At 41.2% G+C, this 26,393-nt stretch overlaps 1 protein-coding gene across 1 annotated transcript in view; it reads right to left on the reverse strand.

Annotated features, from left to right (window-relative positions):
- Window positions 1-4,156: 4,156 nt before the first annotated feature.
- arap2 (ArfGAP with RhoGAP domain, ankyrin repeat and PH domain 2) overlaps window positions 4,157-26,393 on the reverse strand; it is a 129,108-nt gene continuing 106,871 nt past the window's right edge. The window contains exons 26-34 of the mRNA XM_030431865.1: window positions 21,762-21,836; window positions 20,943-21,060; window positions 18,050-18,178; window positions 17,082-17,218; window positions 16,029-16,111; window positions 12,611-12,646; window positions 10,720-10,783; window positions 8,766-8,894; window positions 4,157-7,729 (exon numbers count right to left, since the gene is read on the reverse strand). Coding sequence (XP_030287725.1) covers window positions 7,373-7,729; window positions 8,766-8,894; window positions 10,720-10,783; window positions 12,611-12,646; window positions 16,029-16,111; window positions 17,082-17,218; window positions 18,050-18,178; window positions 20,943-21,060; window positions 21,762-21,836 — 1,128 coding nt within the window. The 3' untranslated portion in view covers window positions 4,157-7,372. The remainder of the gene's footprint in view (window positions 7,730-8,765; window positions 8,895-10,719; window positions 10,784-12,610; window positions 12,647-16,028; window positions 16,112-17,081; window positions 17,219-18,049; window positions 18,179-20,942; window positions 21,061-21,761; window positions 21,837-26,393) is intronic.

The raw sequence follows: 26,393 nt of genomic DNA on the forward strand, positions 1-26,393 counted from the left end.
CGGTACGCAGAGGTCGGCTCGGCCTCGCTTCTCATTCCACCTCTGGAGTGGATTACTAAATGGAAATGACCGCGGGGCTCGAAGGTCCACCCTGATCAGCTCACAGCGCCTTCTCTCTCTCTCTGAGGGCGCTAAACCCTCGCCAAAGTTCTGAAGACCGTCATATGAAGCTTGCCAGCCTCTGTTTGTTCAAAATCGAACCAGTTGCGGTTGTATCAACATCGGAATAGTTCTCCTCCTCTGCCGTGCACAATATTCACAGCGGAGAGACAGCATTTATATTTGAAGAGATTAAACCTCAGGATTTATTTTTCATCTTAAAGGGGCACTCCAGAGATTTATTACGACACATCCATAAAGTTGGGGGACTTGCGAGGGATTTAAAGAAATCAAAAGCGATCCTGCAGAGGCCAAGATATTCAGACTTTTAGTCTCTGTCTGTACTGAACACAGCTCTAAAAAGGCTGGAGCCTACATTCCTCAGGATGCACCTTGATTAAACCCTCCCTGCCTAACAAACACTGGTTGAAAACTTTGCCTCCAGAGCCACAGAGGATATTTTATATACATTTATACAACTGTTCCATTCCATTCTGTTATTAGGTGTTAACTGATCTTCATTTGATTCGTTTGAATTTGGCAGCCAGGCTCTGGACGCATTCCACATCTTCATTCATCGTGATTTTGCAGACCTTCAAATAGGCCTGGTGCTGTGCTAATTGACAGCTGTTGCAATGTTTGTAGGAAAAAAAACCAACTAAGCTTATCAGAGCTCTGTAGGCAGGTTTGAAAATGGGAACATGTGCCAGCAACAGAAAAAAAAAAACAAATGCACAAAAATGGTGACTTGGAGAAATCACAACTCTTAGAAGAGGAAGTGTGCTGATTTTACACCTCACAGTCTGTTTACAGGTGTTGAGAAGTACTACTGCGTGTGAAAAACAAGTTGGATAACGTCTTTTGTGTCTCCAGATGGAGCTACACGAAATCAAATGATGTCAACAGAAATCTGGAGGTCTAGAGTTAGAAATAAGTCATTCTCCAAACCCACTGACTACAGTCCGACAACAATTTAGCGTCTGGGCTTTCTTCAGCCTTGGTGTTACTGGAAGCCCCTTCATCCTCAAGCAGTGACGTGCCAGCGAGCAGGGGCACAAGGTTACTAGCTTGCAGCTGTAGCAGCTAAATCTGTTTTTTGCTTTTTTTACCCCACACATTTACGTAGTTATAACAAGACTGAACTAGCTTAGAGTTTATTATTGTGGTATATTTTTTTTCAGTTTGGGGAATCCCATGATCTACAAAAGCGCTAACGTTAGCTCACGTTTCCTGGCTGACTCAACAGGGACGAGAAATTGCCTCTTGCTAGGTTGTTACTCAGGGTCGGCCTACTTCCTGGAGAAGAAACCCATGTATTTTTCAGGGGAGCAGAGATAATGCTAAAGGTTGCCTCAAACCATGAAAACATTCTGATTATATAATTTATTATGTTGGTAATAGTTGTATAATCTTTTTATATATATAACACTGGCAAGCTGATTGGTCTGGATACTGTGAGATTTAATTGATCTTACCATCCGTCTGTAGTCCGAACCTCTTTAAGGTTCAATATGTAAGAATTGGAGTTGAAACATTGAAAAATTTGCAAAAAATATGAACAGAACATCAAAAGAATATCAGTTTTGACATTATGATGTCTCTGTACTGTGTTGCATGTATATCTAATGTAGTTAGCATGCTAACCAGCTAGCCCTGGCCCTTGTTAGTAACACCAACATTCACCTTGTGCTCTAAGCTCCCACTCCAGATAGCAAGATATGCGGCTAACCGAGCTAGCAGCAGCTACACTTAGCGGTTACTCCGGCCATATGCTGCCCCGTTACTTTTGAGTATGAATTCAACAGGTTGTCTAATTTCTACATATTGCACCTTTTAAGGCTAGCAATTCAAGGCTACATTAGCCACTACTAGCATATCATAACTGAATTTCCCACTGAATTAGGGAACAGCAGAGAGAGGCTACCCCCAAACAAATAGTGTCATCACTGAGGTGACCTCCATCTGGCAACCTTCCTATAATTCCAATAATGTAAAAATATGAACATGATCTACAGCCCCTTTTTCTCCCGGAAACGTTTAATTGGAATGTTTAACATTCCCAGTCTTTATTAGCTCTGTGGCGACTCACTCCCCCCTCGACCGGGGGGGGGGGGGGGGGGGGGGGGGGAGAGAAAAAACTGATTGAGGTTTTAAAGACTCAATCCCAGTTGAATTGCAATTGCAGAGGCTTTTAATTAGATAAAGCTTGGCTGGTTTGAACATATACTTTACAGCCGTGTCAGGCTAAAAGGGTCCATGTGTCGTAAATATCACCCGAGACATTAATAGAATTGAGATTAGAGGGCAGAATGTGTGGATCAGCGTAAAACGGCAGCCAGCAGTGGGACAACTTCATGCAGTGAGCTATTTATAGCAGCTAAAATGGACGGCTCCATTAATATAAAGGCTTACCCTTTCTGGAAATGTAAATCACCGGGGCCATGGCTCGACTTGCATGTTATACAGCAGCAGTATGTCAGAGTTAACAGTACCGTCTCTCTGATTCACAGTGGCCCGGGATAAAGCGGGGAGGATTTTGATGCGCTCGCCTCATGGACATCTGCTGTGTTTTAAGTCAATACGCTAGCTTAACATTTTTTTTCTCCCCACCTCTAAAAGTGCCTAATCATCTCAGATAAGGCATATTGCTGCAAAAGGATATATATTTTTAATTGCACACTTGTTTCAGAAAGCTTCTCGGCACACTAGCATATAGATGTCTAAAGTGGCAATGGAGCCACGCTGAGACCCGTCACTCATCTGCTCTCTTTTCATTTTCTGCCCTTGATGTCCATATTATTCACAGACAGACAAAGTGAGCCAACACCAAAGACGGAGGGAGACGGCGGGGGGAGATCAGACCGCGGCCTCAGTGGACACTTCCACAAGGCCGAGGGCTGATCAATAACCTCCACATTTCAAAAATGCATCGGATTAAGTCCAACATGTCTTTTTTTTGCAAAACCACAGGGCCCCGCGTTTAATTGAGAAGCATCTCACGTCCAATCAGAGGGCTCATGTGTGTTCTTTTGAAATAACTTGTCATTTTCACTCTCTCTCTCTTTTTCTCGAGCATAACGCCCTCCAGTCCTCCCCTCCTCCTCCCTCTCCCTCGCTGTCATCACTGTCTGTGTGAACACTGCACAGAGCTCAGGTACTCTGCTACTGTACACCTCTGCATGCATGTAATGTATGACTCAGAGCACACAGCTTGCCTGTGGTGGGAAAAAACCTCCAGATTTGACATCAGTGTTATCATTAAAATGCACTGAAGATACTGTACCTGTGTGTTTTCAAGCTTCAGCTCCGCGATGTCTTCATATCTCTGCTGTATATTACCTGCGGTAACAGTTATGGATCTAATTTTCGTGAATAATTTGCATGTCTGCGTGTTATTTGGATCAATTAGCTGTCTTTCAGCTCAGCTGAAGACAGTAACGTTAAATTACTGCTGCTTTATAATCCGGCACTTCAGTTTAAAGGCAGATTGATCTTAAAAGTCTAATGTTTATATCTATTGAGATATGACTGAAGGTCAATGGCTGCCAGGGTAAAAAAAAAAAAAAAAGAAAAACCTCCCAATTTTCTTAAACATACTGACACGATTTGCAAAAATGTTCATTTTGATGTACAGGTCAAGTGATTTGTACCAAAAGGGTGAAAACGTGCTAAAGTTCGAAGAGTTATTTTATTGCTATATAACTGTATCCAGAATGTATCATTGGATTATTGGTAAAATGCATGTACTGACATGCAAGCAGCATTTAAAGGCTGTTGCAGCAATATACTGTTGGTTGCTTTATTCTTTGACAATGTGTTTTATTTTATATGATGATCGTTACAGATGCAACCATTTATCATTCTGTTGTCCGCTATTTCATATATTCTCATGTGTGGAGATGGCGGACCCCGCCACCGACCGTATTATAGCCAATTAATTAGTCAGAATCTGATTCCAGCCTCTTAAACGTGAATATCTCCTGGTTTCTTTGCTCCTCTATGAAAGTAACCTGGATTTCTTTGGGCTTGTGGACAAAACAAGACATTTGAAGACATCTTGATCTTTAGTAAGAGCCCCTTTAATCTGAAGAGCATCTCCTCTGGCTTGCTAAAGTGAAGTGGAGCACAAAGCACAATATTTCCCTATGATTCATAGAGGAGTGAAAGCGGGATAAAAGGCATAAAAAAAGTAGGTCCAACCAAACATTGTACTTTAAGGAGCACTATGTAGTATTGGAGAATACAATCAAACTCAATTTTAATAACATTAGTGAGGAAATAAGACAAACTCAGAAATATTCATCTTTTCCATAACTCAATAAACAAGCTGTTCTCTGAGGAAAACAAGGTCCCCAGAACAGTCTGAAGCCAGAAAACAAAGTTAACTGTATGAAATTGTCCTTTAAAGTCAGTTTGTTTAATCAGGCATGAAAACAAAGACAGATTGTTTATTTAGTTTGTTTGTTTCAATGACGATCTTCCTCTCCTGATTAAAATGTCTTCCCCAAAACCACGTAGTGCACCTTTAAGCGGCCTACAGAGCTTGTGTTAAGGAACTTTTTCAACCTCTGCAGGCACGGAAGCCGTTATCTCACCAGAGTTACACGGGCAATGTCAACACGTATAATGACTTTGCGGAGCTTTTTTTTCGCCGAACTCTCTTTCACCATATGGTGACCTCAGCACACTGCAGGCCTCGGAGGGATGGCAGAAAAATGCTGGGTTATACAGACGCAGAGGACGACTGAGGTAAACGTACAGCACACACAGTTCAAGGAAAGACACAGAGGATCAGGAGACGTAGAGGAGGCATGAACGGATAGTTTTGTGCAGAATTGAAAAAGGATTATTATCTTCACTGCTCACAAGTTAGTTAAAATATGACTTTAAATGGAAATGGGCATTTAATACTGATCAATATACACATATATATCAGAACAAATGAGTTATACTGTACAGAGAGGCTGTGTGGAATGAAAATGAACCCTCAACACGCCAATTAATCAGGACTGTATTCATTTCTACCAGTGCAATGCACATATTAACATAACTAATGAAGGCGAGAGAGGAGAGAACACATATTGGCACAGTGAAAACAGCCCTGATGTAAAATGCTCGGACCACGGATGCACAAACGCGCGAGCTATATGATTAGGATATAAGGACATGAAACAAAGGACAAGCAGCTGGTGTGCGAGGCATAATGAAAATAAAATGTTCATATGAATTTTTCATGGAGGGAACCGGTGTGACAATTGCCTACGTGTGCATTTTTTCCAACCGCCATACATTATTCAACGAGAGCGTGCGACTCGAGACTAGGAGTTTATTCTTACGTTTCAACCCCGAGAAAAAAAAGGCAGAGTTTGATGAAAATCTGCGTATAAAACGGTGATATAATTATATATAAACGAGCCGGAGATGAAAGATCTCCACGTTTGAAATCTGCAACCGGGCTTAAGTTGCTCTACGCAAGGCTTCCTCGTAGATCTTACAGATATGTTCATGGAAGAAAACAGAGTGTAGGAGAAGGAAATCTATCCGGAGAGATATAAAATCCATATATTCACTGAGCAGATTTACCTGGTGCAAAAAAAAAAAAAAAACAGAAGCCCAAATGACTGTGTTATGTAAACTTGCAGAGAGAGGATGCAATATAACAAAAATAGGAATAAAACACAGATAAAGAGCTCATAACAACTTAACGGGATGAAAAAACCAAACAAAAAAATCCAATCATGATGCATAACAACGCTGAAAGCAATGACGGTAATTATCATTAAACAACACTGATGTTTATCACTTTTTGGTTTTCCATCATCACATAAGCATCCTGTGATTCTCCTATTTGGTTAACGACACTATTTTATTCAAGCCCAACTGTAATTATCTGAAGGGTTTGCTATGAAAAGTATGGGGAAAAAAAAAGAAACCTCTGCCCCGCCCTATCGTTTCCACCGTCTGCATTCCCCTGGAAGCACGTTACACGTTTTTTTTATCATGAGTTAAACGCAATGTGTGCTTCACGGCATTCACAGTAGTGAATTTATCTTGATCTCGTTAGGCTGCCGTTTCTCTGGATCCGATGACACCTGTGGTAACTTGTGGGAAGTTAAGTGCTTCAGATTTTAATTTAAAGGACCACTGTGTAGTTTCGGGGACGAAATTTCAATCAGCAGAGGAAAGCCCTTCGCTGACTCATGAATAAACAAACTGACCTTAAAGGACAGCACAGTTTCATCCTGTTGGCGGACCCTGCCACCTTTCGAGCTTCAACCAACGTTCTGGGAACTTTATCTTCCTCTGAGAACAGCTTGTTTATTCAGTTATGGGGGAAAAAAATAAACAATACTTCTGAGTTTGTATTATTGCCTCAATAATATTGTAAATATCAAAATCCTGGGTTCGAATTCTTCTCCAAAACGACACAGTGCCCTTTTTAAAATTGAACATGACCCGTAAATCTAATAACTGAAACGAGTTTTAGTCTGTGCATCCCAAAATGATATATGCTTAAAAAACACTGCTAGCTTATGATACAATCAATGGTTACAGTAGAAAAAAATAACAAAACAATGTTATGTATAAAAAAAGAAATCACAAATAAATAATAACACCTGAGTTTGACCACCACCTGCTAATATTGCATAGTATGTCTATTAATCCGGTGTACTAGCCAACGCTAATGGAAATTAGTTCTGTGCTTATCTTAGTAATTTAAGTACTTTAATTATGTGCCAAGATGGCGGACCCTGCCACTAATAATTAAACATGTCGGTATGTTTTAACTAATGATTAAATTTACTGCGTAAGGATTCTAATCATCACAATTCTTTCCAGACCAAACTGAACAGTTATTTCAAAATGGCCGCAAAGAAAAAAAGGCATGAAGCAAGCATTTCTGGAAACTTCTGAGGTTTGACAGGCGAACACAATGTTGTAGTTCAGAAGAGCGGCGTATTAATCAAGTTTCGTAGTGCTTGGGTCAGCGCCGTGTCCAGCTGAGGTCTGCGTGACCTCCGCTGTCTCCATGCACCTGGTTTCCCGCATCCCCTCGTGCGTGCGTGGGCATCCCTTTATTTATCCAAGTTCAAAAGCAGTCAGTTCGGGCTACGAGCAGCTCACTTTGACTCCACCTGCAGTTCTGTGGTCCATCTCTGTCAGCCTCCATGTCGTTCTTTTCTCTACCCAGCCCTGTAATGTTTGTCTTTCAGGTCAGGTTGACCGCTTTAGGTGCGCCTCCTCCTCCTCCTCCTCCTCACTTCTCCCCCCGTCAGTCGTTGCTCTTGGCACTGCGACCGGTCTTGCTCAGCACTGAGTTGAGTTCATTCAGCAGATTAGACGGCATAATACCCTCCACGCCCAGAGCGGGTCTCCTGCTGATCGTCTTGCAGCCGCTCTGAGGAGGAATGGGCAAAGGCATGGGCTGCATGTGTCTGGACGGCGACGGGGAAGCGAGGTGTTGATGCTGGCATACGTCCACGGAGGACCTCCTGTGTGGGACTTGCGGGGCCTTGAGCATGTCGATGTGCTTCAGGCAGTTGGCCGTGGTGTTCGTCTTGTGGTGGAGAGCGGCGTCCTTGGCGGCCCTCGACTTGCTGTCATCGAGAGAAATCCTCCTGTCTGTAAGCTGTGGGCGAACATGTCAGATAAAGATAAATTGCGATACACTGAGTTCAAGTCATTTTTCATGTCAGGAGAGTTCCTCGTACTCAAATTTACATAAGGAAATTAAATCATTTATGAACAGCGTTGGGTTATAACACATTGCTGTATGAGTAATTTAATTTTGCTGTTCAGCCAGAAATGGTATTATTGTTGGTGTCTCTGTCGCAAAGACTCTGAGGAAAACGCAAAGACGACCAGGTCGCTTCCGTTTTTCCTCAGAGTAGCAGCTACCGGCACCACAGCACGGAACACGAGTTTATTAATTGATTCAGTCTGTAACGGAGACGCGAAAGCACATAGAAATGGTGCCAGGCTGCCCAGTTCGACTTGAATCGCCACTCAGCTTTCATTTTCCCAGGAGATTTTGTGTACACTGGCAGACACAGTAGTTTACTGAAAGTGAGGTTTATTGAGGAACCAATCCAAACGCAGATGGTGCTATTATTCTACAGCCCTTACACTGCCCGACAGCATTTTCCAAATCAACAAAAATTACATTATAAAGCAACTTCAACCTGAAAATGTCAAAAGTGCACAGTTTTTTTATTACTTATCCAGAGAACAAAAACTTCCCTAGAGTTAAACAATTCAAAAATGACTTTCCATGAACATTGCCAACTCACAGTGTTGGATCTTGGTGTTCTAGTTGAAATATTTGAAAAGGCTACCAAGAATCTCCGAGCGGCTCTGTGAGGCCCAGCGGTGCCTTGAGTTTAATGCTAACATCCACAGGCTAACACGCTCACTACAACATCCTAACAGGCTGATGTTGCGCAGGCATAATGTCAACAAAACCTGCATGCTAATTACGACTAAACACATCACAGATGAGGTATTTTATATCAGATTGTCACTACGGTAATCAAAGTGTAAAATTATTTCAGATGTGCTTTTATTTGATTGAGCTGAGGCACAAAAAGCCAACTCTCAATTTGGTAATAAATACACAGCGTCTGAACCAGCTAAGGTGTGAGCGTTTTTTGTCATCGACGTCTCACCTGTTTGCTGGAAATGTGGTTGTGCATTGGAATCTTCCTGAAGTCCGTCACAGCTCCACCTCTGGGTGATTTGTCGTCCGCAGCGTCTTTTGAGTTAGCGCTCTTCGAACAGGTCAGGTCAGAGCCGTACTGGAGACACACAGCCCACAGCAGACGTTACGACGGTGTTAAAAATAAACATGTGCGGTGTGGACAACGGATACAGGTCTTGTAGATTAAGTGCCTTTATTTTCTCTCTGTTTGTGCACAGGAGACAACACATCTCATCACCTTTGGACACAGTAGATTAGAAGAAACGTGAAGTTTCCAGTGTTGTTATTTTCTATAATAATAATATCCTTCATCGTGACCATGAAGCTATAAAGTAAAGAAGAAACAGGAGAAGGGTGTATAGGTATACCTTTCTGTTCTCCTGCCACACTTAAGCATCTTTAAAACCGAGGGAAAGTCAGAGGGTGACGGTCCTCTCTGTCCGGCTGTGTTCTGATCCCCGGCTAAACTTTCTCTTTAACAATGTCTCCTTTTATATCGCTGTGACCCCGGGACCTATGGAACTGTCTCTCTTTAACAAATCCTTATTTCATCACTGCGAGGACCTGTCCTTGGACCTTTACACCCTCCCCCAACCCTCCGCCACTCACCGCCGCCGCCATCCATTCCACCTTGCTTCAAAATTAGGTCCTCCATCGGTGGTTGCTATGGAAACTGTTGGAGCACAATGCCCGCTAACAGGTAAGAGAAAGGAAATCAAGAACACTGAAGTGCTCTCTGTCTACTTTCTCATCTACACTTTCTCTCTGCCCTTCCCACAAGCCCCGTGTCCTTCCCCACAAGCCCCCGTGTTGGAAGCTGACAATCCTGATATTTAGCGGATTTGGGGGGGATCCTAATATTTTTAGCCGGCTCTGGTCTGCTATAGATTTAGTTGTTGCAGAGCTAAGAGCTTCTGTAAAGAGCAGAGGAAAGTCACTGAGCCCACTGAAATAAACACCTTGAAACAACAGACAAAAATTGGCTTCCCCTTTAGATCAATCACTCCCCTGACAGTGTTGCCCTTTTTACTTGCTAACCCAAACTAAGGCACTAAAAGGCTTTTACAGTAAGCACCTGTGATAAACAACACCGTGCTGCAGAAGGGTTCCCATAAAGGACGGCGAGCAGCGGTCTAATACTGATTAAATGTGCTGAGCATACCAGAACAGAGGAGTGAATTCTCAAGCTATGGTTAGACGTTTCAGTTTAGGACGAGAGTGATGCTCTTGTTAGCGCCATTTACCTGGAATATGAGCAGGAAACAGACACCTGTGTTCAGTTTAATGAGGAAACGCTGCGGTTATTGCACCGAGCAGTTAGGATGTGAGAATGCGAGAGTGAAATAATAATGCAAAAATATGACACAGCCGGGGCTGCTCTCCCTGTGTTTGCTTTGCCTTGCATTATTTATGTCATATGTGCTGTGTCAGCGACTGACAGCGACAACACTTAGCTGTATCTTGGGGCTAAGTACCACAATGTGATTGTTATGGTCGCCTTGACCTTATTCGCACAGCTTTTCCACATAAACTGATTTATGTTATTGCTGAGTGACCTCGAAAACTTTACAGTTCTTTCCCTGTTTATGTATTTCATCTGCCTAAAAGCACAACGGGAACGGATGATTGGGGGAAATATGATTTATCATACCTATTTGTTCTGAGATATGGATTGTAAAAGATGATTTATTCTGGGCCCAATTGTATTTTTCATCTGAAAAAGGAAGATGTGTTCGCAATCTGTTTGTCACATCCACTGATAATTTGGGAGTAAAAAAGGAAACGGACGCACGCACTTTCTCCTGCACTCCTGAAGTCACTGCGAGCTCTGCTTCATCAAACTGCTTCACGCTAAAGCGTTTGCATGAGTGCACTCCTCACTTTTCGCTCTCACATTATTGTCCGCACGTCATCTCACTTACCTTCATCCTGATGATATCCGTCACCCAGCTGACCTGCGCCTCCTTCTTCTCGCAGCAGAAATGCCTGAGGAGGGAGAGCTCAGTCCATCAGTTGCTGATTTCCACTTCATTACTTTCACACTAATCTTTACCAGGTGACTGGACTTGTGATGAGTCACAGCACTGGACACAGTGTTGTCGTAGTGAACAGTTTCACTGATGGCTGGAGATAGACTTGATGATCGGTGGGCAGGCTGCGATTACCTATGATTACTCTAATCTGCAGCAGTTTGTAACAATCTAGGATGATGCTTTAATAATACCCAACACTTGTTTACATCTGCACAGTATTGTATTTGATTTTGCGCTATTTCTGGTGACTGCTAATATGTTCATATACTTACTGTGCTGGACTATGCTACATGTTCCTCTCTATGTGCTGCTGCTTTTCGAAGCCCTTGGAGGCAAATGCTATTTGGGAGTTTTTGGATACATAAATAAAATCAACCGAATTTAAAAATGCAGCAAATGGTTTTTTAAATATCAAACAAGAAACTATTAGTTAAAAAAAGTCTGCAATCAAGTTAACAACAGTAATAGTCTAGAGTTGAGATTGCAACTAGCAGCTAGCATTAGCAAGGCTATACTTAGCCACAGTGGTGCTTTTCTGCTAAACATGCTCACAATTGCCACGCTAACATGCAAATGTTAAATAAGTGTAACCATTACCATGTTCATGATATTACATTAAGAGAATATGTTAGCTTGCTAGCATTTACTAATGAACTCTAAAAACATGTGAATAAATTAGATTTTTCAGCCTGGACCAAAATAGTGCACAAACTAACCAACAAAGCTACACACAGAGTCTTGTTGCTAGCATGGCTATGTGGTAAATAAGACATAAACTTATAAGAACAGAACTACTAGCTTGCCTGTAGATTCTTTTTAGGATTGTACTTGAGCTGAATTCTGCTTGCTAACAATCACAGTGCTAACATTCCAATGTTTATGTAAATACAAAGTATAATGTTTACCATTTTATTTATTAGCTTAACATGTTAGCTTAGAATGATTGCGAATGAGCACTAATAACATAGACTACCCAACTAGCACAGACCTCAATCGCCTCTCTGATAGCATGGCAACTAGGTAAACAGGAAATTTAAATTAATAAACAGTCTACAGGCAACCTAGTAAGCCTAGTACTGTGAGGCTGTACTTAGCAACAGCATTGGATTTAGCTAAATTCAACATACTCACAATGACAATGCTAAAATGTGGGTGCTTAACAAGTGTAACATTACCATGTTGTTTTTGCATCCTAGTTTCCATGCTAACATTTGCTAATTAGCACTAAACATGTGGGTCACTCCCTCAAATCAATCAGATGTTCTAGTTTGAACTACTGTGGCAAACTGGCCAACTATCATAGCCATCCTCAGCCTCATTTGTGTTCTTCCCTCAGCAATTCTGTCAGAAATATCCCTTTCCTATTCATAAACGTCTTAAATAAATAAGAATAAATTCACACTGATATCAGAAAAGTTATAAGAAGCTAGCTCTCGTCAAGGAACTGCATTTGTCATTTTTGGACGGCAGCTCTTTATGTGTGACAGCAGATAATGGTTTCGAGGAGAGCGACAAAAAGACATTTTTATTAAAAAGTGAAAAAGATTGCGTATTATTTCACTTCCTATGAGTCGACCAGACAGCAGCCTCTCACCGTCACTAATATATTTTAACTGCGTTGATGGCCCTCTGCTAACCCTCTTGGCTCATAACAAAGTGCTTTAGCTTCAACTTTTTAACTCTGTGCCACTCGATTCGTTCTGTTTTAGAGATAATTTAAGTGGAGAGGGTAAAACACTCATCAATTATTGAACTGGAGGAACTTCTACACGACACTCACCATTGTTGTTTATCAGTGTAGACTGTGAAACCCCAGCTGTTGAATGGAAAAGGACACAGGGTCAGGTTTTGAGATGTTCATTCTGCAAACGGAAAAAACTTGCAATGTCCTACCTAGCAAATTTCATTTACAGACAGAGGTTATAAAAATGTTTTTTTTTTTTCTGAAAGGAAGAATTATTTTCTTCTCTCAAAATACAAAGGTTGCTGAGAAAGTATTGTTAAAGATAGAAGCAGGTCAAAACCCTTTTTTATTAAAATGCAAAGAGAAAAAACAAGTTCGCTACAAATGCTAGGTGCTAAACAGTGGAATTAATTAGATTAATCAGCACAGCTCTAGCCCACATGTTTATTCATGGTCAGACCTTGATATGCTCTGGGCCAAAGTGTAAAATATTCACGCAGATAATCTTTAAGCCTTAAGCACATTTTTACTGGGGGAGATGCTGAGATATTGAATCTCTTCAAACGCACATGTATGTGAGAGAGATCCTGTACTGCAACAGTTAATTGTATTAAGCTGCGAGGTGAATAAAGAGACCTGCACACAGCGAGCTTAAAATTGCACGATACACAAGTGTTTTTTTTCGGTGCAAATTAACCTGCGCAGAGGCAGCAGAAAGGTGAAAAGACCACCTTCCTGGAGAATATACCTACCCTGAAACCCCTTCACAGCTGTGGCTGAACAGGAGCAGTGATGTGGGGGGAAGAACAAAGTGAAAAAGAGGGGGCTAGAGATAGAAAAAAAAGCCTGCAGCCCGGAGCACCACTCCTGTGAGTTAAGGCAGCCGATCCAACCCTGCAGTAGGCCGCTCACAGATAGACCTCTGCCTAATGAGGTAGTGGAGCGCTGACTCTCCTAACCCTCTCACTATGACTCTCTCCGTTCTCCTCAGCACTCTGTCTTTATTTCTTTATTCGCCGTATCACTTCTCCCACAGCCCACTCAACAGTATATCTATGATACCACGCTGTATCATTCTTTCAGGTCCTCACTCTCACCCCCAACCCTCCCCTCCCCTCTTTCTCTCTCTTCATCTCCCACTCCCTCCTCTCTAATCCAGTTTTTTTCGCTCCCCCCTGAAGGACGGCGTAATGCAGACAATCGCTCGCCGAACTCATTTTTCACGCTTCCCCGGACTCGAAACATTTCCGACACGGGGGAAAATTATGAGGAATTATAATTGGTTAATGTGAAATATAAGGGTTTGGCTCCCTCCAAAAAAAAAAATAAATAAATCTCCTCTTTTGTGTGACCAACAAGAACCGCTGAGGGGTTTTGGCATGTGTCATAAATTATAATAACAGAAGATCGTTAAAATAAAACAGTCGTGGCGACAGGTTTGTTTTTCTGCGTGCGAGAAGCTGGGTTTGATAATTTGTATTGGTTAAAACGCAATTACATTTAATCAATTCCATTACGGTGAAAAATAAGATGGGGTCAGGAGTGGCACGGGTATCTCCTGGATTTTTGCAGAACTTTGAGGACAAGAGAAAAAGGACGATGTATCTTTCGAGACAACCGCACCAACTGCACGCAATTAAGGGTAAAGTACACCAGAAAAGACAATAGGAAAGCTAAATAATCACTAGTTCATCTTAATAACATAGAGCGGTTGTTTTGGCACTAATGAGTCACATTCGACCACATTCATTATGCAGCCACATTAATTTTTTTTGTTGTGCTGGAAAAAAGAAATAAAAATCACAGTTTGGCTTAATGCATTATTTATCGCGCCCCGAGAAAATACGCAAGCCAGGAATGGAAATGTGTACAAATGACCACTAAAACTGGTTTGTAATTGTTTGACCGAGGCAGAGGCATCTGTGTCTGTGATTTAACGTCTGGGAGAAGCAGGTGTAAAAATTTGTAGCACTTGTTTTTTATTGGCGGGAGAGAGAGAGAGAGATTTGACAACTTCTTATCACCCACATTTCAATAATATCTCTGCGCTACAGAACGAAAACCACTTCACAGATGGGAACGGAGAATACTGCGGCGAAGGAATAAATGCGCATGAATTGCAGCTTGAAATACAAAAGGTAGATTGTAGATGGAATTCATACTGTTCTGCTGTTAATTCAAGGTGCAATCCTTGTTGTTATAGTTAACTCGCATGGTTTTTATCCTCTTAGAGCTGTGAGTCAAACGGATTCTTACTTCTTTACATATTATGATACATTGGCATGTGAAAGCTCAGTACTGTCCTTGGAAACAAAAGTTTGAAACGAATAAAGGAATTGCCCACGCACATAGCAATATACGCTCTCGTGGATGGAGTGATGTGACAAAATAAGCCCTAGAGCTCTGGAGTTATGATAGCTTCTGACAAAATACTGCTTCTATATATGTATTTAAGGCACAACACACCTATTTAAAACCTTTTTAGGCTTCATTTCTTCCTCTCTCTTGACCTTTTCTTCTTTATAGCCTGTCTTCTTTTGCTAAGAGGAGGGTTTGTTTTAAGTTTTACATATGACACTGAAAAATGTGATATCTTACAAAGTGTATCGGCGTTTTAAGACAAAACTTAAAGGTGCACTCCGTAGTTTTTCAATCAGAAGAGGGAAAAAATCTTCATTGATTATGTTTAAACAAACTAAATAATCAAACTCTCTCTGTCTTCATGACTGAATAAACCAAATTGACCTTGAAGGTGCAATATTTAAAGATTTTGGTTAAAAACATATCCTCATTAAAATCAACAGAGTGTGAAGGAATAACAGTTTTGACAATATCGGTAACCGTTGCTAGCCCCTACCCAATCCGATCTAAAGATCCTGTGCAAGCAGAGTAAACACCACCACTTCCCTGTTGTTTCAAGTTCTCATTCCGCACACCTAGCTGCACAGCTAACTGAGCTACGAAGCTAACTATGGCTTAAGTTGGCAGCAGTTTGTGTATACTCTGGTGATAGGCTTCTCCTAATTTCTTTAGAGTATTTATTCAACAGGTGGCCAAATCTCACATACGGCACCTTTAAATATCAACACAATTTGATGTGGTGCTACTTTGCTTATATTTGGCAGACCCTGCCACCTTTCTGAGGACCTTATCATCATCTTATTACCTCATCAATATCGGGAATAATAATTTTCTGAGTCTTGAATTTCTTTTCCAAAAGCTACATACTGCACCTTTTAATATAAGACACAATCACCTATAGGGTAACATTTCCTGAGATACGCGGACTTGTTTTTAGACAATAACCATTTGTTTCATTGCCATTTTCTTTCTCTTTTATTACCATTGAGAAACACCTCGTATTCATCGCTTTTTAAATAGTTTCTGAAGTGGAATTTTTCCAGCATCTGACAGAAATGTATCTAAATCTGCTGCAGAGAATCCCCCTTTCAGTCATAAATATTCATATTTAGGAAAATAAATTTGATTTTTGGTGCATGTGAGTGTATATTACCTGGTTGGAGGTTTGAGCTTTCTCTTCAGGCCCAGGTAACATTTCACAGAGTTGAGTTGGATCGCTCTCTCTGCTTTAGTGGCCTTCAAAGGAAAAACACCCAAAATGAAATGAATATTTTGTATGAGTAATGAAATGAGAAACTCAGCTCGACGACATAAACCACCTTGAAATTCAATGCCAACAAACAATCAGTGTGGCATCGCAACACGACGATCACTTTAAATCATTACTGGCAGACCCCTGTTCTCCCGAGCAACAAAGAACAAAGTCGGAGAGAACAAAGCGAATAAAATCAAAGTTATAGCTTGCTTCTGACACCTACACATCACAGCCCACCACCCATTCCCAACTCCATCCAACATCATTTGCGCTAAATACAGACCTCATAATAATTGTGGAGGCCAAAGAATATCAATTAAATTACACTCACACTTCTAATTTCTGTCGTAACGCAGTAATTAGCCACATTCTTGTGCAACCTGATATTTAGAAAAAGCTTTCAGCTGCAGCACCACCCCTCACAATTCTTCCTCCCCCCCTTCCACTCCCACCCCATTGCCAGAGTTACTGCACCTCCATCAATTATTAACACTTCTTCTCACTCCTTTGCGAATCCCATGTTTCAAACTGCAGAAATGTGCTGAGAAGAAAAGCCCCCCAGGGAACTCGGGCCTGCTGGTCCTCTCCGAAGCACACCGCATTCTTCCTTTTTCGGAAAAGAGAGTGGGAAGTCCGCTGCCATCGCTGTGTTTTTATTTTCCTCCGTGATTCGAATATTTGGATCCCGCAGACACAGACACGTCGCCAGGGAGATGAAGCGGAGAGTGCTTTGGGTAGAGTTCGGTCTATTTGGATGCAGTTACACACTTTTTGGTTCTTAAGCAGTTCTATAACCTTTTAAATTCCCTGGCGATAGAAGGAACTCTATGTTCACCCGATACTTCCGTGTTTACATGCAAAAAAAAAAAAAAAAAAAAAAAAACACGGTGTGGCAAGTGTTCGCAGCAGATGTGGCAGTAGATTAAGCAGGAAAAATAAAAGTGTACTTACTTTGATATCTCTGTAGAGCAGCAGCTTCTCTGCCTTTAGTACAACATATTTGTCCTGGAATTTATGCCCCGACAGCAGTTTGGAGGATCCATCATTGAACTTCAGGTAGTCCCCTTTTATAAACTGCTTAAGGTCTGCTGTAAAACACAGAGAAATCTATTACAGGGCTATATTTTCTGTTCTATAATCACTTCTCGGTTTAATTAATGATTTAAGTCTACAAACAAGCTGCTTTCAGCTTTAAAAATATGATGGTTTGGCTGCTTTTTCTGTTTCCAGGTTTCTTTTCTGTTTTATATCATTGCATTGGCTAGCTCTGGAGGAGAGAGTCGGTTGCAAAGCCAGACCTTCTGGAGGAATAAACACAGTCACAATGGGGATGCTCTCTGACCAAGAGCTTTTTACAGACAGGAGGAGAGATCAAAGATTACTTCCAAACTTTTGGGACTTTTTACTCCCGTTTGTCAACCCAACTGTGGCAGCAATCTGCAGCGGTGACCTAAATTGTCGGGTGTGATGCTGCATGTACGACTGGAGCTAGTGGGGAAACGTACTTTGCTACATGAACCACATTATAGAAAGTAGAGGGGAACAGGAGTGCTAAAGAGTGAGTGCTAAAGTGAGTGAGAGTTGATCTGAATTTAAACACAAATCCCTATCCCTTCCCTATCCCAGAAATGGCTACGTATCAAAGCACCTACAATGTGAAATAGCTAAAACAATGAGGGCCACATCTTGAATGGGCAGCAAAACAATATCAACATGTATATTTCTTTGGGTTTCTGATGGAAACATTTGGGATAATTAGTACAACTCTGTGAAATAAATAACGATCTAGTCGTTTTTAGACATCTGAGTGCAGAAACACATGGCATTCAGGTTTTAAAGCTGACTAGAATGTGAATGTTTTATTGGCAATTGCTGTTATACATCTTTAATGGTTTTCTACGGTTATTTGAATACTGTACCTTTCTCATCAGCAACTCTTTCGGCCCCTGAAAACTTCTTTATCACAAGAAAAGCAGAACTAGGGTACTCCAAGGCGCTCCACTCCAGCACCTGCTCGAGAATTTTCTCGCTGTGATGCAACGGTCGCTCTGTTGAAAAACAAAAAAAAAAGACATCAGGTCAGATGGTCAGCTGTAATTGAGACAGAAATATAGCAATGGTCAAACATAAAGCGGAATAAAAAAAATCAGCTGCCAAAAACAAAGCAATTCTGTTTTTGTGTGAATTAAAAATGCATGAAACGAAATCACAAGCTCAGATAAAAATCCATGGCTAACTCCTGTTAACCACATAACAAAATGATGTTGTTGTTCTCCCCATTTTCATCACATCATTTAAATTATCTCTAGCATAGCAGGACCTGATTATAAAAACACACTCATGTGCAAAATAGACCTATTATCTCTTCCTAATTGGTGAACAGGGTACACGTTATCATCGAAGAAGAAAAAAAGCAGATAATTTGTGTACCACCGCCCCCTGCTCTGATGCCTCAATCTCTACACTCCCCTGTTTTTCATAACCGAAAAGAGGTAAAAAGAGCCACAATGGCATAACTTATTCATAACAGTGGGCTTATCTTCTCTCTGGAATCTCTGCAGACCCAGGCCACGGAATTAGTTCCTCATTTCCCAACAAATATTAGCTCTCCCTTTTCTGCTTATTGTCCTCGATAACAGTGTTTATCTGTAGCTATCCTCCAGAAATGGCTAATTATCGTACTTCCCCTCCCTTCTTTATGGTTTTATGAGCAAAACCTGTCACGCTACCGCCTTCAAAATAGCTTGACTGTTTACTCTTCCGCAGACATATTGTCTCGCCACGGAAAATATGCTGAACAGTCAGCAAATATATTCAGTATTCAACACACCTTCGGTCTTAGAAGAGGACGGCGTGTCCTCTGTAACTTTGTGAGGAGGAAAACAAACATGAGAGCGAGGTGTAAACTCTCAGTGAACTGATGAAAAGTGCACAGGGACCGCCAGCTAAGCAACTTCGCGACAAAGCTCAACTTTGACTCCCCCCTTCACTCGACGCTTCCCTCGGTATGATCAAATGTAGGTGTGCGAGGCACGGGGCGCCATCAGCGCATATTAATGCGGGATGAGACGGGTCAGCTCCCTAGGTCGATCATGCAAGAGAGATGAAGGTAATTTATGACATATGATGGTGAAGATGATTAATTAATGTGCATATCATCAACTTGACGATGCTTGGCTAATTTCTCAGTGTGCGTCCATGCTCACGGACACTGGTTCATTAGAGAGATAGCACAATCATCTAATCACGGGGTCGTTGGGTGGGAAGGAGGTGTGATCTTTGTATATGCCCTGGATGAGAAAAGCCATTTAAATGGTGATGTGGGAGCATCAATCACTGGTTGAATACACTGTAGATGACAGTAGAGAGGTTTAGAGCAAAGACTTTGTTGACAGCTGGGTGACTCTTAATTGAACCTGTGGAATGAAGTTATTAATTTACTCCAAATTCCCACAGGAAACAGCTTCATGCAGTTGTGATCATGCAACATGTGTTTGTCATTGTGCCATCTAATGATAAGATTTAAGGTCTCCAAAATACTCAGTGTGGTTAAAATGTAAAGGGGTCTCTCACAAACTAATGTAGTAATAACTAATTATATTCAGACTGGACTGTCGTATGGGTAATCTGAATGAGAAATCGGTGTATTAAAATATTAATTAACTGATAATAATATCATAAAAACAGTTATATAGAGACTGTGATAGCAGAAGCAATAGTTTTTAGAGAAATCAGTGTATAGAAACATAAGTACACATGTCAGGCCTTTGTGAGTCTCCCCCTGAATGCGTTGTTGTCACGGACGACGCTCTTCTGGTTGATTAAAATTAAATGCTTGTTTAATTCCTTAAAATGGATAATTAGAAGTAGTGATTAGTGAGGAGGATTGTTAGTGTCAGACTGAACAGTGGGAGGTAGGACAGGGAAAAACATGTTTCAGTGTTGATTTAACATCATCACAGTGTAAAGGGGTTCCCTCTGTTAAAGTTAATTGAGGAGGACCCGCTGTTGTGTCTGAGGCTTAAGATTTAGAATGGACTATAACTCTAATTACGCACAACTAGTAAATGTTGTTGGACAGTTGACACAAGATCCAGTGTGCAGGATTTAGCAGCGAGGTTGCAGACTTCAGCCAACTGACCACCCATCTCCTCACCCTCCCCTACAGTGGCAACCAGTGTTTGTCTGTTCTGGGCTACAACTGACACATGGTGGTGCATCACAGAAGACTCCATGGAGGAGGGTACATATAAAAGGCTCATCTAAGGTAAGGGAAAACACAAGGCTTAGTACATCCACCATGTATTTATTATACTGATTTGAGATGTTGCTCAGTTGATGTACATTTTAATTGTATCCTATCATCCACTAATACATTTACTCTGATAATGACTTTTAATGACTGAGTATTTGAAAATCATGACCTATCCCTGCTGGGGGGGACAATACAGTTCATGATCAGCGTTTTAACACCAGGCCCCCGGGCAATGCCACAACAATAATGCAAAATAGTTGCTTTTGGGGCTTTTGAACCTTCAAAATGAAGACTGGAACCTTCAAGCATTAGAACCAAAAAGTGACGGCGTGTTGAAGACTGATACCTCAAATTAATCTTGTGATCCCATCAAGTGTCCAATCAGTTGAAATGCCTGCTTGTGTTTGTATTAAGGAATACTAGAATGATAATATTAAGAAACAAAAAGAAATCTTGTGACCGACTGGGATGAATTTCAGGCAGGAGTTGTGATGCATCGCTGTTTGAAATACGGTGTTTCTCATCTGTGCTGTCCGACTGACAGGGACTCTGCGTACCTAACTCTCCGTTCTCGATGACTTCAAACGTGGTCCAGAGATCGTCGGCGTTAAAGGTGACGTTCTTTATACTCAGCGCCGTTTCTGCGAGCTCCGTGGGCCGCATGCTGGGAGAGACCTACCGCAAAAACACCAAAAAAACAAATTGAAAGAGAAACAATCGAACGAAATGAAGAACATTGTGCATATAGAAGCTCAGATCATAAGCTCTCCGGATCGATATCGGTGCCTTCAGCCTTCTCTCTCATGAAGAGCAATTCAATACTTAACATGTAACACTTAACTGCACAGATATCTGACTCGCAGGCATGTACACACCGAGCGCTGATTAAATACTTTGCTTCTTTGTCGAGTTCATGAAATGTTCCTGAACAAAGCGAATGTGCTACTTTACTCCACCGGGAGAAAAAGCGGAGCATTAGAGTCAATACGTGGTGCTGAGCTCTCCTCTTTAACCCAATCTCTATTGTACAGCCAACCTGTGACAGGAGTCTGTAACCTACAGCCGCTTGTGCGCCGTGTAAAACGCAATTACTCACACAATTAAATCAGACGTTTCTTTGATTAGTTCGCTTTTGATTTATTTCAGTGGCGGTAATCCCATCAGGTTAAACCACGAATGTCTCAGCCCTATTCTATCAACCTCTCCACCTCTCGCTCTACCCACCCTCAGCCCTCATCCCTCCTCCTGCTTCACCTGCCTTCATCCTGCACTCCCTCTCCCCTCCCCTCTTTCTTATTTCAGCTCACCACAGACTCAACATGCCCGACACTCCTGCTTGAAATACACACATTAAAAACACACACGCTCTCTCATACCTTGATTAAACAGCAGTTCTCTGGTTGTCTCTTTTCCAGGTACACCTCGAAGATCAAGTCCCCAGCTGGAGAGAACTGAGGAGGGGGAGGGGAGGGAGCAAAAGTGAGACATCGAATCAGTCGAATTATAAAAACAATGCTGCCGGATTAATTGGCTTTCCTTCCAAATTCGCACTCCGGTGTGGCATGAATCTAAAAGGAAAAAAGTGAGTGAAACGGTTGGAGGATTCGCAGAGAACCAAAGGTCGTTTTTCTGTGCTGGAAGCACTAAATCCTAGCAGCGTTAAAAAAAAAAAAAAAAAAAGACTAAATATGTGCGAGACTAACTTGTAAGGGTGGCAGCGTAGGGTGCTTGTTTCACCCACACCCGCAAACGGAAATGCTCTCCTCAGGAGTTAACTTTGAGTGTGCTGTCAGTTTAAAAATGTTTTGAAGATGCACCTTGAAAAACATGTTCAGGGGTTATTATGGGGAATGGAAAAGGAAATAAAAGCAAATTGGCAGAATGAACCCAGCAGAGACTCCAAGGGTGTGGGATAGGTTCACTGTAGTAGTCTTTGCTCTGTGTTTATTAATAAAAGACATGGCACACTGCAAACATTTCTATCCAATATCAAACCTTTGCAATTGATGCTTTTCTGTGAATGTGACTGTAATTACTCTAATTTGCGTTCTTACAAAAGTTTATGTGAAACTGATACCGCTCTCACGTCTGTTTGTTAGTTTTGAAACTAGAGCCAGGAGGTGATTAGCTTAGCCTAGCAGAAAGACTTTAAGCTAGCTGGGCTCCCGGCAAATAAAAAAAAAAAAAAAAGAAACACCAAACCACTTATTCCAAAGCTCCTTTATTAACAGGCTGTATCCTGTTTTTCTCCCTAACCACTCCACAAATTTAGTGTCTGGATGGACATCCGGTCATATTTCAAGGTAAAACAGCATGTTTGATAACAAATCAAATTTCCTGTTAAAAAACAACTACTGTTCGCATTCAACTACATATGTTATTACTGCAATGACAGGAAAGGCATGAAAAAATTCTGGAAAAATCAACTTTGACACGTTCTTTTAAGCCTGGAAGTGAAACACACAGGATGTAATCAAATAGTAGTGTTAGCCGTGAGGTGGCCAAATACTAATGTCAAATGAATGCCAACTACTAGCATTCATTTTTTAGATCATTTATTAGATTTAAGCTAACACAAACTAACATATAGATAAGGCATATTTTTTTTTAACTCTGACCTGCTAGCTTCCTAGCTGTTTGACCTGCTTCCGGTTTCTATGTAACGGTTAGCTAAATTAAGCTAAACCCAAGCTAATCACACTTTGCTGAAGGCTATAGGGACTTTTAATTTAGTCATCTACTTTTTGTATGTTTACTGTATTTTCTAAGTTATATAGTCTAAGCTGGTCAATGTAAGCTACTTAACGCAAAAGTACAAGAGTGGTGATCCTCTTGTCTAACTCTGCCAGATAGGCGCCAATATGATACGTATTTCTTTTAGAGATTGAAATCTGAAATCATCCAGAGCATCTTCTTTCTGCATTATAAATTGTAAATATTAGATTCACAGCCACTGTTTTCATGCACTGACATTCAGGAGGTCAAATTCCAAGTAACATTGGTCTTGTCAGTACAAATTACAGCATTGTGTGCTGGAGCAGTAATCCTCTCTGCATACCAAAGAAAATAAAACCTAAAAAAATAAAATTGGTGGTAAAGACCAGAGAACTTAAGACAGGCTGTGAAAATACAGCTCTTTTTTTAGAGACAGGATCATCGTCGAGGCACCAAATCTGTAATTCTGGCCGAGCGGAGTGGAAATCCATATCAATAAAATTAACAACGAGGTGAGAATGTAAAGGTTTCTGTTCCCTTTTCTATCTGGAAATTACAGTTACTTTGCCTTTGTCATTATAATGTATAGGTTGACTGAGGTCCATTACTGGCTTGAACTGGAAGAACTATCGCATGATAAGTGGGAGGAACCCGCTTCTGACATCTGTGGCCTTAAAATGACAGAAATTACAGTCATTTAAACCAAAGCCGTAATTGTGAAAATGTCACATGCAGATATGGGACCATCTAGGTTTGCTAAGTACACTCTTCTTCCTTTCCCTACAGTCTTAAGTGATGGGAGGACGACCAGGCAAGCTCTACAATCAACATTTGTCAAGTGAAAAAGAAAGACTGGAAATAAAGACGTTAACAGCTTGGTGGTGAAGCAGGCACCAGAAAGAAATGGTTTCGCAGCTGTTGGGGAGATTTTTCAGAAAAAACAGTAAAGTTCTATCCCAAATGAAGGCTTTTTCTAATCCTTACCAAAGTCATACTCTCCCCGCACTCGCCCTGGCTGTAAATGCAAGTATTGATTTTAAAGTGCCACTTCTAACTTGCAAGGCATGACACTGCCTTACACCTCATTATATCACTGATTTACTTACTCCCTCAGTCTAGCCATACTATCCACTTGCAGGGCGCGGGCCTCCTTGTCAATCTCTGCCTTTAAATGGAAACAGATGAGGTCAGAACCTCCACCTGCGGGGCCCCAGCCTTCTGAGACAAGCTTCCTGCAAATGTCAAAGCGCACACTGTCTTGGTATTCAAGAGCAGACCCAAGAGCCATTTGTTCAGCAACATCCTTTACCTCGAATCTTACCTCTACTTTCCTCTTCAGTTTGGCAGTGTTCACAGTGTAAGCTGAATAGTTCAACAGTACATCTCCTTACCCTGAATACACCTGTTGGTAACAACTTGAGCATCTACTAAAATAACGTATATGGCATTCTGGATTTGTGTGGATTCATAATCCCCAGAGGGGGATTATTCTACTGACTTTGGTGATCCATCGGGTTGACATTTGTGGTTTAGAGTGAAATTTCCAAAACTACTAGAAAGACAGCAAGGCCATATTTCAAGGTAAAACACCATATTTGATAAACATTAGCTCCCATTAGAAAAACAACTAATGTTAGCGGTCTTTATTCCATTAGTTTAAAGGCATACAATTATTCGGAAATATCAAAAGACATATTTGACACATTAATTTAAGCCTGGAAATGAAACACATGGGACGTAATCAAATAGTAATATTAGCTATGAAGTAGTCGGATGCCAATGTTAGCTACCTGGTTATCAAATACGTTGTTTTACCTTGAAAGAAGGCCAGATGTCCCTTCAATATTTCACTATCCATAGCCTTTTTTAGTTCATGATCAATCAGGAAGTGGTGAAATGACAACAGTTTCTCAGATCGTTTGTATGACGACCCATTAGCTAATGTTAGATTTCAACCACTTCATAGTAAGCATTACTGTTCGATTAAATCCAGGGTGTTTCACTTCCAGGCTTAAATAAATCTGTCCAAGATGTGTGTTGATATTTTAGAATTCATTCACACCTTTCCTGTCAGGTAACGTAACACTATCAAACAGTAACGTAAGCTTGGAAGTGATTATTTGCTACGTCTGCTGTTGTCTTAACGGAAGCTAATGGTTATCAAGTATGTTGTTTTATATTGAAATATGGCCCTGATGTCCCTCTAGATTTTTACTATCCATGGTCTTTTCAGTTGCCAATTGTTTTAAGGCCTTGCAACCTGCAACACAGGAGTATAATAGTTAGCTTCCCACCCTCAGTGTGATGTCAGAGGAAAATGGCCACCATGTGAACATGGTCTATGGAATTTGTGGTTTCACAATGTCACAACCATGTTCATGCTTGTGTGTTGTGGTGAATGTTGAAAAATGTACATCTGAAATTTTTCCAATAGGCTTAAGCCACATATCCATATAAATAAACCACATCCATACTTAACAACTGAAGGTACAGCCTTCATAAATCAGAGGGTAGGAATGACTTTTGTGTTTGTCAAGGTTCAGAGCTGCACTAGTTAAAAGTAGCTTTGCATGGAGTAAATGAATAAAATGGTCAAGTCACAACTTGCACTCAAATTGGAGTTTGAGTTGAATCGGTGGATCTGCACTGGAGCTTGAAGACATCATTGTAAAGCAACAAAGCCATTGTGTGTAATCTGATCATAACTGATGTAAATAGTGTTCCGAACTATAAAAGTAAATCTTTTGTAAAAGGAGATGATCAATGTAAGCAATGTTTAAACTTCAGGCGTTAAATCATCCCTAAAATAAGCACGCCCATTATCTGAAAACAGACAATTGCGCCATGCTGACTTCTAATTACACTAAATAATTGTTTTTAATGAACAAACCAGGCCATTTTCCTTTTAACCTGCAAGTTAAAACTCACAAATTCGTGTCCATAACCGAAATGTTCTCCCACTTTGCACTTCAGACAGCTTTATAATAGCGTCGGCTTTCCACTGAGTAACCCTCCTGCCCCGAAGCAGCAAACATGTTCTGAAAGCCTACAGACAAGGTGGAGAGCAGAGAGGAGCGGGCGTAAACAACTTATTTCAGATTTCAACAACGGCGCCGGCATGCGATTTAATTTTTTCCCCCAGTTATCTGAACCAAATGTTTTTCTCGTCTGAGGCACCCAGGCATAAAGTACCTGCCGTAAAGGTTAACAGGAACAAAGCCCTTTTTTCCCTCACCCGCCTGCTCCTGCCTCCTCCGCCTTCCCCTCACTTCACTGCCTCCCCACCCCGCCAT

This window comes from Sparus aurata, chromosome 10 (assembly GCF_900880675.1).
Source record: "Sparus aurata chromosome 10, fSpaAur1.1, whole genome shotgun sequence".
Classification (NCBI taxonomy): Eukaryota; Metazoa; Chordata; class Actinopteri; order Spariformes; family Sparidae; genus Sparus; species Sparus aurata.